Below are 12,828 nucleotides of genomic sequence, written 5' to 3' on the forward strand. Positions count from 1 at the left end.
TCTCACTTCTAAGATCAGTAGTCCTCTGCAGTAGTCCAGAATCAAATGACTTTTGTTCATATGGTAATTTCCGACATCATTTCTAGAACATGTTAATAATGCAAACATTGAATGATCAAATGCACTTTTCAAGAACACTTAAAGAATTTCTTCAATAGGTTTGGTTACGCAGAGCTGGTTCTTTGGAACCAGACTAGGGGTGGGGTTTATGGCCCAGGCATTATGTGCTATGCACTGGAATTTAACTTCAGGAAGCTGGAAGGTAAACAGTAACCACTTGGTACTCATTTTTGCTCTTGCAAATTGCAGAATATATTTTAAATTCCTTAGGCAAAAATTTTTCTTGTATTTCATATTTTAAAGAAAGGGTGACCTGAAAACTATTTTTTTCTGGAACAGAGCTTTTCTGACAAAGAACCAGTATTCTTTGCATCATTGTGTTACACAAATTCACTGAGTTCTTGCACCTTTTAATTAAAGGTCCAAATAGAGAATTTCTAATTCTTATAATACTCTAGTATTTTAGGATCTCATACTCTACCACTTGAGCTAGCTGAGTGGTTAATATAAGTATTTTAAAAATCACAATAATGAGTAAAATATCCTGAGAGTGCTTTCCCTTTCCCCTTCCCTCAACTGTCACATTAGCCCACCACAAAACACAAGCAGCACTGGTATTTCAGTCTTCAAAAAATGCGGTTGTCAAGTAGAGGAAAACTTTGCACAGACCAACTAGAGACATAATTGTAGCCAACATGCCTAGTACACGTGCATATGCATATACATATATAAATTCTAACTCCAGAAGGACTTTCCTACATAGATTCCCTTGCATTACAGTTCAAGTATTTAAGAGGAATGAGCTAACTGGGGGTTATAGCCAGTGGTAACTGAAAGAATTTTATCTTGTGCTGATCACTGGGTATCAGGTTCACTGTAAAGCAGGTGGGAGGGTATGGAAAGCCTTCTGGTTGTCAAGGCAACATCTCTACCTAAGACATTGCCCTGGCTTCCGAGGCAGTAGAATGATTGAACTAGAGCTCCTGCCCTGTGTGCTGAAGGTACAGCGCCTGTGACTCAGCTCAGTTCTGTGCAAAACCTGAAGAGCTGTTGAAACTGGCATGTCCCTTTGATCAATTTGATGGACTGAGTTGCCAGAAGATGCCTCTGGAAAAACTATGACTGCATGTCAGGGGAACATAGGGACACAGGCCTGAGCCACCTTTGGAGTCCTCATAAATGGTCTTGGTGGGGTGGGGAGGGAGGAGGAGGAGGTGATCTGGGTCCTGTGGACGAGGACTCTCTAATTTTGCTGGGGTAGATCCCCAAGAGGCAGTGCCCACTGTGGAAGATGGCCTGTCCCCGAAGCCTCACTGGATTAGAAGATCATCTTTGTTGCAGGAGGGCAGAGGTGAAGGTGATCTGTGGGGGCTGTAGGCGTTTAGGAAGGCTCTTGAGAGGAACAGTGGCTTCAGCTGGGCCCTGGAAGATGAACAGAGTTTCCCAGGGCATAGGGGCTGTGTTCCTGCCAAGAGAAACCGTGAGAGGGAAAGCAGGGGAAGTGGTGAGTGATGGTATTAGGTTTTGTGGAGCTGAGATGAGACCCTCTCCCATACTGAAGGGTATTGGAAAGCAGTAAAAATAAAACAAACAAAGCAAAACAAAAACCCAAAACAACAACAACAACAATACCAGGTATATTGAGCCTTCCCAGAGTCAAGGATTTTAAACTTGAGAGTGACAAATGGAATGGCAGTATTTAAAGGAAGTGAGTCTTGTGTTGGCTGGAGGGGGCATTCGAGCAATGGTGAGCTGAGATTTGCTGGTGTGGGCGGGAGTCAGAGAGGGCAGAAGCCTGGGTGACCAAGTGGCCTGGGCAGAGGGAGGCTGACTTTGCAGAGACGGCTGGTGGAGAAGCCTGCCTCTCTCTTCTGGCAGCTGGTGGCCGTCCCTCTTCGTCCTTGGCTGTTTGGAGACAAGGGGTGTATATATAGCCCATCTCTGATCCCATCTCCGGAAATGACCACAGTGTGTTGATGTGGACGGAATCCCGCCGGCAGCATGCCTCTGGTTGGAAGTGGGAAGAGGCTGCTGTTTTAAATACCTTTCTTTTCTGACAAATGATGATCCTCTCAACATTTTTAAATCCTCAGGGGAAGAAGTTGCTCTTTTTGTTCCTTCTTAGTCAAGTCATTTCCTGGGGCTACAGTACTAACTGCTTTTGAATGTCATATTGATGATGATGAGAAAAAAGCTCATTCATTTCTAAATCCCAAACCACCGCTTTCTTCAACAGCAGCAGATCTGCGCTGTCCTCTTCAAGGCAGCATGGAAAAAGCCAGTTATAATAAGGAATGACCCTTGAGTTTATAATCCAGCAGAAAAGAGGGGGAAAATGACATAAAACCTGCCAATGTGGTGGGCTCTGATGGACCTTCAGGAAGGCAAAGAGCAGAACTGACTTTGCTAAATCCCACTCTGGCTAGCAGGCTCGGAACCTGACTTGTTCTCCCATACGTAAACTTTGAAAAATGTACCTGGAATGTCAGGAGACCAGGATTCTTCTATCACATCTGATATTTTGTGTGAACCTGGACAAAGGGGTTCAATTTTAGTTTCTCAGAAATCAAATAAGGGGGGCGCCTGGGTGGCTCAGTGGGTTAAGCCGCTGCCTTCGGCTCAGGTCATGATCTCAGGGTCCTGGGATCGAGTCCCACATCGGGCTCTCTGCTCAGCAGGGAGCCTGCTTCCCTCTCTCTCTCTCTCTGCCTGCCTCTCCATCTACTTGTGATTTCTCTCGTCAAATAAATAAATAAAATCTTTAAAAAAAAAAAAAAAAAAAAAAAAAAGAAATCAAATAAGGGCTTAGCATGGCCTGTACCATCAGAGGCCTTCACCCCAGTGTCCTGACAGCCAGCTTTCCTGGATAGTCTGGCTGTCAGTAACCCAGTGAGAAGAAACAGGGCGCCCGTTGGAGTCCTATTTTCCTTGTTGGCTTTGCGAAAAATGTGGTAGGGCCCCAACCATCACTTCCTGTCTCATTTGGGTCCTTGGAAACACGTTTGCGAGCAAATTCCCAGCAGACATGAAGGGCCAAGCATTTTTGAAGCTTACAAACTAAGACTATGTAATGACTTTGTGGCTGTTTCAGAAGCCAAGCAGCTGTGTGGGGTCATCCCTTTAGAAGAGGGACACAAAATGTATGAAATTACAGTACCTATACACACAAGCACACATACACAACACAGGTGGCTGCATCTTTGTTTAAGAAAGTTCCTTCGGGTCTCATGTTATAGCGGCTGTATGTGGGTGGGGTGAGGAGAGAGGACTTCAGCGCCCTGGGAGAAAGATAGCTTCAGGTGGGTAGCTGCACTGATGGCTGGGGCCCCTTCTGTGGCACGACCCCACCAGAAAGCCCCACAAAGTAACTGACTTCACAGCAGCACTGACCGTCTTTCTCTGTGACCTGTTCCTTCCCCGGCATCGCTAACACAAGCAGGGCCTGTCGGATGACAACTGAGTCTTTCAAGATTGTCTTTTAGATGGTATATTAAAAATGATATTTTAGGAGTGAGTGGCGTCGTAATTGTGACGTCTCCTCTCCCTCACTTTCAGAACTACCTTTCCAGACAACACACATTTATCTAGCTTTCTGTTCAAAGTTATTCAATATCCTATTAAAACATGAGATGGGGCAATACAGTTTTGCCACTGGCCATCCACTTGGGGGGCACAGAAGAAATGTCCCTGTTAGGAGGATGGGTGGATTTTTCTGTGGCCACAGTGAAAATGGGGACGTCGGATGGAGTCTTGACCATGCGCTCTCTTTCTCCCACAGGTCTTGTACAACTTGTTCAAGTCCTTCTGCCAGATGAAAACCATTGAGACCATTGACGTGTTTGCTGGAATTGCAAACTTCTTCGTTGTGGGAATTGGTGGGGTGTTAATTGGCATCTTCCTGGGATTTATAGCGGCGTTTACTACTCGGTTCACGCATAACATCCGAGTGATTGAGCCACTCTTTGTCTTTCTGTACAGTTATTTGTCCTATATAACGGCTGAAATGTTTCACCTCTCAGGTATCATGGCGTAAGTATTCCCCTCTTCATTAAAAGCACTTAATGTCATGACATTTCATTTAATTTACATATGCTAAGCTAGGATGCTGAGGTCGCGTAAGTTTCATGGAAGGGGTTTCCTTAAATCCTCTTCAGAAAAATTAAAAATGGATTTTCCTACTCTTTGTTTCAAGGAAATGGAGACACCCAGCCAAATTTATACGAAAGTGATCTGGTGCTAGAATGGAAAACTACTTAAGAATTAACCTCTAGGGTCTTGTGGGAAATATGACCATAGACAGTTGGGGTTGATTGTCAGGCCCCAAGAACCTTCTGGGTTTGATGCCCACTCAGGGTAGTCCCTGTAGGCAGACTTACACTTACTCCAGCAAGGTCCTTTCACCTAAACTGCATCTGGGATTCTCGACTTGCTTAGGATATTCATTAGAATGACCTTAGTGGTAGGGAACCTTCACTCGGTATGCTAGATTTGATTTGAAATAAGTCAATAAGCATTAAGTCATTCAAAGCAAAATCCAATGAATAAGGCATGTCATCATGTCATTCTAACTTAACCTTTCAAATAAAGAGGCGTGATTATAAAGCAAGAAATGTATAAAGCAAGAAGTATTTTTTTTATGGCTACAGTTAGCCGGTCATTTACTAACAAATTCAGGAGGACCTTCTCAACAAGGGTGGTGGTTGGATCGGATTCTAGCCTTCCGAGGGTCACTTTGAAGGAGGTTCCTCGTGGCGTGTGGATGTTTTTGTAACAGAGCTTCCAAAAACAAGCCTATTTTATGATGGCTACACCCCGTATAGGGTTGATGAGAAATACTTTAGTAATGGAAAGCCTTTATAAGTTTTCATTTGGACAGGTATTTATTTACAGCTCAAAAGGTGCTGGGTTCTATGCGAGGAGGGCCTGCGACATGTTAAGTTTTGGTGTGGTCAGCCCAGGTCTGGTTCTTGAGGTTTTCTGTGCGGCCTGATTTAGGTGTTGCTTTGATTAAGGACTTTTTGTTTTTCACCTCGTGTCCCTGCTTTTGTATCAGAAGCAGATTAGATTTGTGGTAAGAGAGGTCAGGTGCTTCTCCGTGAGGAGAGTGGGACCCATTATAATGCAAGCCAGGAGTTAAAGGTTGTGTGGTTTTTTGTTTCACCGAGAACCTAAATAAAGCAACATATTAATCCACTTTGACCCAGTAATGAAATGTTCTGTATCTTCCTGGTTGCTATTCATATCATCTGTCTGACTTCCAGTTTCCTCACTCTGCTTTGACCAGTGTCATTGAAAGCGTGTGATCAGCGAGTTACAAGGTCTCTACAGAAGGATGGGGGTGGGACTCCGTGTCTGGTGCTCCAGCCATATGCTAATGGCAGTTTGTGGAAGAACCTTGAATCTATTTTGACCACATGCCTAAGGAGGAGTTCTGGAACACCCATACAGTTGTCTCCATATGTCTGTCAGCTGGCCTGGTGTTCGGGGGCAGGACCTGTGATGGGAAGATCCAGAGCTGGGGGTGGGGAGGATAGTGAAAGTGCTGGAAGGGGTTGGGGCTGTTAGTGCATCTTGCTTAGAAATATCCATGAAGGCCAGAGTCCACAGAGGCTGGAAGGTGGTGCTGCATGGAGGCCCTGACAGCCTGTGAAGATGGGATTATTATTACTTGCTCTGGAATTAAGAAGTAAGGGACAACTAGGACATCCTATTCCTGGTAAATAGTGCAGGTCATTTTCTGTGTGCTTTGTCGGTGGAAGAAAAACATCACCTCTGTTTCCAACTTCAAAGCGATCATTTCTTTTACAGCTTGGCGCACAGAAATGTCCTTTATTACATCGAAACTACTTTGTCATGGCACAGAGTGCTAAAATCATAAGTTCACTGTTAAATGGGATGTTACAGGAGGTTTAAACATTTTTGGATCAGGAATGACCACACACACCCGTTACCCTCTGATAGCCAGTGAAGGAGGCTGATGTCCGAGTGTGTTTGTTCGCGTAAGTGATACCCTGTTTTCTAATGTGAGGTGATCCATATGCTCCTCAGAACCTGCCCGTGGGTGATGCTTCTGTGTGGTGTACATCGTAGATGTGCGTGACCCCTCCGCATTTGGAAAGTGCACCCAAGGGAGCACGATGTGCTCCCCATGTTGCAAGTGCCATCCTTACCTGGCCACGTGGGTCCAGGGGGTCCACTATAATGATGTAATTAAAATTGCACATTCAAGGGCACTTCTCTTATAGAACTAGTGGTTTTTGTTTCCTGCACTTAAATTTGCACTGTGTTTAGGAATTCCTGTCATATCTCATGCTAATTGCACGCTTTTACCCAATTTTAAGGTTAATGGGAGGGAAGGCATGTAACGTGCTGAGCGTGCTCAGTCATCTGCCTTGTTTGCTTAAGAGAAGGGAGAGGCCACACGGAAAGGAAGAGGCACTGAGGGTAGGCAGCCAGGGAGCAGAAAGGTTAAAGCCCCTCCAGAATCTGAAAAATGGTGTAGCCACGTGATGCCGTCCTGCACGAGTTTGGCTGCCTCTCCTCCCTGTCTCCCTCTCCTCCTTCCTTCCATCCGACTCTCCTTCCTCTCCCTTCCCCTTCGGATTGCCTTTCAGATCCCACAACGCTCTGTGCCTCAGCTCTGTCTTGGGCAAGGTCTGAGGCAGCGTGTCCCCAATTGAGATCACTCCAAGAGCAGGAAGTTAGCACAAAAGTCTGATTAAAAAGAAACATCCTTCCACAGAACAGAAGAGTTGGGTCTGGGTTCGAAATGCAGATCAGTGTTTTCGGTGGAGAAGCTCTGGGAGGACTTCAGCGTCTTGGTTCCTTTGGAGAGATGTCAGAGCGATGTACTCTGGACATTCACAAAGCCCCATGGCAGCTGTTCCTTTTAGGTCAGGGAATTGTGGTGTGAGGTCATTTTCACTGACAACAAGTAAGTGAAATAATGAGAGATGGTGTTCTACCTGCCTTCTCCTCCTGTCTTATAAAAGCTTTTTAGAGGGGCGCCTGGGTGGCTCAGTTGGTGGAGCAGCTGACTGTTTCAGAAAAATGCTCACAGATAAAACACTGACAAGTCCCCATTGTCCCCTTCCTTTACCCAAAGACACAGATTTCCTTTTTTTTTTTTTAAGATAATTTCTTAAATCAGATCCATAGTAGGACTTTGTTCCCTCCTTATTGAACAGCAGACACCTTTTCTTGTCCTTACGTCGTACCCCTCACATTCCCCTGTGCTCTAGTCAATGAGGTGCCGAAAATACACGGTCATGAAGGAAGGGAGACTGGGTCTCCATAGAAGCTTGTGGCCTCTGGGGATGTGTAGAATCTCTCTTTCAGGTGCTCCAGGAATTTCAAAAAGTAGCTAAGTCATCCTTTGGATAGAAGAGTAGGCACTCAGTATTTCTTTTCTCTCTCTCTCTCTTTTTTAAAGATTTCATATATTTATTTATTTGAAAGAGAGGGAGAGAGAAAGCATGAGCAGCGGTGGGGAGAGGGGGCTGGTGAAGAGCAGAGGGAGAGGAACAAGAAGACTCTGTGCTGAGTGAAGGTCCTGACACGGGGCTCGATCCCACAACCCAGAGATCATGACCTGAGCGGAAATCAGGAGTCAGATGCTCACCTGACTGAGTCACCCAGATGCCCCAACTGTTTTTCTTTTCTTTTTTTTCATGGATTTGTAATTCCTTAGTCATCCTTCTCTTGAGGGTATTTAAAATGTTTTCTACTTGCTGTTTCAATTATTCCAGCAGTGTTATGGCAAAGAAAATAGGAAATGGTAAATATTAGTCCTGTCTTATGAATGAGTAATTTGGGGCTCAGGTGGGCAAAAAAATATGGCTGTGGGTGAGTCTGTGGAAGTTGGGCCTGAACCTTAGGTCTCTAGTTCTCAGGCTAGCCAGCTTATGTCCCAGCATCCACTTAAAAAATAAAAACAAGCACATGTCAATGAAAATTTTTAAGTGAGACTTTAAACAGGAATTTTCAGAATGATAAGCTCAGGCATGAAGTCTAGGAGGAGGCCAAGCTAGCGGGACAGAGGCAGTTGCCACTGAAGATGTGGACACCATGATTCTCTCTCTTTCTTGTTTCTCTGTGTATGAGCCGGTATATTTCACACTTTGAGAAAATAGGAAAGCATGCCCTTGTTTGCCATTTTGAAGCTTCTGTCCTGGTTCCTCTTGACGGGTCTGCCAACCGTAGTGCTGAGGAGGGCATGTCCGTAAGATATAGTCATGTGAATTCACAGTCAAGTAAATGTGCCAGAATGTTCCTCCTCGCAGAATGGTCACATGTTCTGGTCTTCACCAAATATGGCAAAAAAATGAACATACGACAGTGCGAGACATTCATAAAGCCTTATACAAATCATCTTACGTATGTACAGGTATATGTACATTTACATGTATGTATGTGTAGGACGGGCTTCTTTTATTCATTTCTTTTCCCAGACTTGTCTCATGTTTACTGAATATTTTTCTTAATGTCATGACGTGACCTGGAGCTTTAACGAATCAGTCTGGATAATGCTACCTGGATGCATACTCGTTTGCCCACAGGCTGTCGGTTATTACACACTCTCTGGCTTGGCCTCCATGCAAACCCAGTTGGTCTCAAAGCCTGCCTAAACAGAGAGCAAGCCCATCACATCTGCTTACTTCCAGTGTGAACTTCAGACTACAAATGCACGCCCATCTGCAACACACATACTTTTCCCCACATGCATACTTTTCCCTACACACACGCAAAGAAGCGATGGCCTTTAAGGACTGTGTGTGGTTCCTAACTGGCTTATGCTGAAGCTAGACCTTGAAGTCAGTTGTTAGCTTCTGGGCAGGCCAGCTGGGATGCTTGAAGCATGACAGGTAAAGAATGGATAGGGGATGCTCTCAGGGAGAGGCCCAGGTCCTGGTGCCATGTGGCTGCCAACACGCGCACATCGCAATCTACGTATACTTCCACATATACGTGTCTCCTGTCTAAGCTCTGTTTTCCTCTAGCTCTTTAGAGCTTGTAATGTCCTAACACTTTGGGGGCATAGAGATGGACAGAAACTTATTCTAAATAAGCAAGGCATAATCTTATTTCTAGCAGCATCAGCCAAATGAACAGAGAGGTACTCTGTTCTATAAAGTCTTAACTATTACAAAGATCCAAAGTGTAACTAACAAAGCTTATACCAGTTTCTAAGGCAGATGCCAGCTCTGGTCTCTACCAACAGGCTTCACTCTGAGTCTCCAAAATGCCTCATTCCCATCAGTACTGTCCCCAGGAATGCTTTGGTGCACTTGACATTGGCTGCACATAAAGAATGAGGCATTGGTAATGTTGGGCACCACACTTCTTCAACACTAATTTCAAATTCCTACAGGACCACCCAGCATATCTTAGTTTCTTGTATGATGTCAGCTATTTGACATGTACACATTGCAGGTTCATGACAGATAGTAATATTTAACACACAATTGATTGTGAATGAGCCTTAAAACAACAACAACAACAACAGTAAACAACTTTTAATTCTTGTCCCAGCATTCTAATCTATACCTCAGAGTTACACAGACCATCTCTCAGCCAACTAAGCAGGCCTACGGAACCAATCTTTATAGCACAGGTAACAAGCATCAGTCCTCGGTTAAATTTACCATGTCCTCATTCCAAAAAAACACATCTACATGTCTAACCTACCCAAGTGAAAATTATTCAGACTTTGATGCTTGGAGTTTTAGCGAACACACTTCACTGGAGCAGGAACAGCCTCCAGCTCTAATATCCTTCATTGCTCCAGGTGACGGGTCCGTTTTCTCAAGAGCAGCTCGCGGCATTGTAATGGGGGCTCCTTTCCTGGAGGACCGAGAGAATGGAGCGGGACTGGAGATGAAGTGGGAAGAAGCTCAGACCATACTTTTGTTCTGCTCTATCAGTCTGCACCACGTCTGCTCCAGCCCTCAGAAACTGAGCATCATGGTTCTAACACACGTCCAAATACACGGGGCCGCTTGGCCCTCAGTATCAACCCTTTGGATTATGAAGAAGAGCAGGGAGAGTAGAGAGTTAGAGGGGAGGACAGAGGGGACCACGACGGTAGGCTTAGCTCTCCGGTTCTATGACCTCTGCTCTCTACATTGGCTCATTATACCTTCTGTTGCCTTGGCAAAACAAAGCTTTCCTGTTGATTTTGGAACAGGAAAATCACTTATGCCTTCACTTATGCCTCTGGCCCAAACTGACCTCTTTAAAATCTTGTAGGACCCCCTCAAACACAAATGCTAAATGGTGGGGGTTTGGGAGGAGACAGTAAAATGAGGTAGGAAAATCAGTTAAATAATGAGAAAATAAATCCTCTCTCCCTTAACTTTCTGGGAACAGTTAAACAAATGAAAAGCTTATTATTTTTTATTACTACTCACATGTCTTTTATTTCCTTTTGTACAACTTGCTTAAATTGCAGGGTGAAACTAGAAAAGGCTGAAGGGAATATGAAATTAAAAATTTTTCCCCCTCGTTTTATAATTGACATGTGTAAGTTTAAGGTGTACAACATGATGGCTTAATATATGTATATACTACAAAATGATTACCATAATTAGATTAGTTAACATATCCATCATTTCATGTAGTGACCGTTGTGTGTGTGTGTGGTGAGAACTTTTAAGATTTATTCTCTTAGCAACTTTCAGGTATGCAATAATGTATTATTAACCATAGTCACCATACTGTACATTAAATCCCATAACTATTCATCTTATAGGGGAAGTTTTACACTTGGCCACATTTACCCATTTCCCTCCCTTTCTCCCCTCCCACAACCCCCACTCCTGCTCTCTAGCCATGATAACTACCAGTCTACTCTCTGTTTATATGGCTTTTTTTTTTTTTAAAGATTTGATTTACTTTATTTGAGAGAAAGAGCAGGGGGAGGAACAGAAGGAGAAGGACAAGTGGACTCTGTGTTGAGCAGAGAGCCTGATGTAGGGCTCAATCTCATGACCCTGAGATCATAACATGAGCCCAAACCAGGAGTTGGACCGTTAATTGACAGAGCCACCTGGGTGCCCCTATGACTCTGGGGTGTGTGTGTGTGTGTGTGTGTGTGCGTGTGTGTGTGTTTAAAGGTTTAATTTATTTATTTGAGAGAGAGAGAGAGAGAACACAAGCAAGGGGAGCGGCAGGCAGAGGGAGGGGGAGTAGCAGGCAGAGGGAGAGGGAGAAGCAGGTTCCGCACTGAGGAAGGAGTCTGATGTGGGACTTGATCCAAGAACCCTGGGATCATGACCTGAGCTCCTGAGCTGAATGCAGAGACTCAACTGACTGAGCCACCCAGGTGCCCCATGACTTTTTTAAAATCTTATTTATTTATTTATTTATTTTAGATCCCACATGAGTGAGATCCTGCAATATTTGTCCAGAGTAGTGTAAGTGATTCATGAAATTACTTGGATTTATTTTTATGGTTTAAACTGTTTAATTAAATAGGTTCAACACATGAACTATAGCATTGCTTGGTTTTTCTGAGACAAGGAGAAAAATCAGTGGCCTGTCACTTTCTCCCTGGGTGCTGTCCTGTGTGGTGACCATCACAACATGTAGCTTTTGAGTACTTAAAAATGTGGCTCGTCTTGAGATGTGCTCTAAGTTTAAAATATACATCAGATTTTTAAGATTTAGTAGGAAAAGACTATATCAACTCCCTGTTGATATAACAATAAATTAGATTTGTTGAGTTTTTAAATGAATACAGATAAAAATTAAACTCTGCAGTTTCTTTTTACACTTTTTATCATGACTACCAGGAAGTTCAAAAATACAAGTATGGCTTGCATTATATTTCCATTAGACAACATTGTTCTCCAGCGCTCATGGTTAGTTTTTGCTATTTGGATGTTTGAAGGCTTGTTGAAATATGTTTTCTTCCCTCTGATGAAATAAAAGAAAAAAAAAATAAGAGCGTGAAAAGATGGAAAAGAAAACAGAACAGAAACACATTACCTTTATTGATGTTAATCATGCTATTTTTAAAGAACATTTCTTTGAGACTATAGGAAGTTAGAAAGTGAGAGGAATAACTGAAGGGAGGGGCAGAAGCCATTGAGAACAAAGGAAAAACATTACCCAAGATCCACGTTTAGGGGTTTTAATACAAACTCTTCAAAACTTGGCCCAGGGAGGGAATCTCCCTGAGAAAAGTTGTCATAACTATAGGAATGAGCACAGTCCATTAAAACATTCTCTGGGGTTGGCTAGTTTGTATTTTTCACAAATTGACAAATTGACATTACAATTATTCACAAATTGACAAAATTTTTCACAAATTGACATTACAATTATTCAATGTTCAAAAGAATATGTTTTCATGACTCATCTTATAAGTAAAAAAAAAAAAAAAAATTAAAAACATTATCAGAATCACCTGTATGGGGAATACCATTCATACAGTCCATGAATTCTCAACCACATGTATCTAATTCAGTTACACAGCTGGTAATTACGTATTTTCAGATATGGTAAGAATGCAGAAAATATCGTATGGGATATTTTTTAGTATTTCCTGAAAACAGTATAAAAATGAAAAAGAGCGGGGTGCCTGGGTGGCTCAGTGGGTTAAGCCGCTGCCTTCAGCTCAGGTCATGATCTCAGGGTCCTGGGATTGAGTCCCGCATCGGGCTCTCTGCTCAGCGGGGAGCCTGCTTCCTCTTCTCTCTCTCTGCCTGCCTCTCTGCCTACTTGTGATCTCTCTCTGTCAAATAAATAAATAAAATCTTTAAAAAA

General features: G+C 43.4%; 1 protein-coding gene across 2 annotated transcripts in view; it reads left to right on the forward strand.

Annotated features, from left to right (window-relative positions):
• The window catches only part of SLC9A2 (solute carrier family 9 member A2), a 101,629-nt gene that overhangs the window by 38,626 nt on the left and 50,175 nt on the right, over positions 1-12,828 (forward strand). For both annotated transcript variants that reach the window (XM_059406353.1, XM_059406352.1), the window contains exon 3: positions 3,839-4,089. In XM_059406353.1, coding sequence (XP_059262336.1) covers positions 3,839-4,089 — 251 coding nt within the window. The remainder of the gene's footprint in view (positions 1-3,838; positions 4,090-12,828) is intronic.

Source organism: Mustela nigripes, chromosome 7 (genome assembly GCF_022355385.1).
Source record: "Mustela nigripes isolate SB6536 chromosome 7, MUSNIG.SB6536, whole genome shotgun sequence".
NCBI classification, from domain to species: domain Eukaryota; kingdom Metazoa; phylum Chordata; class Mammalia; order Carnivora; family Mustelidae; genus Mustela; species Mustela nigripes.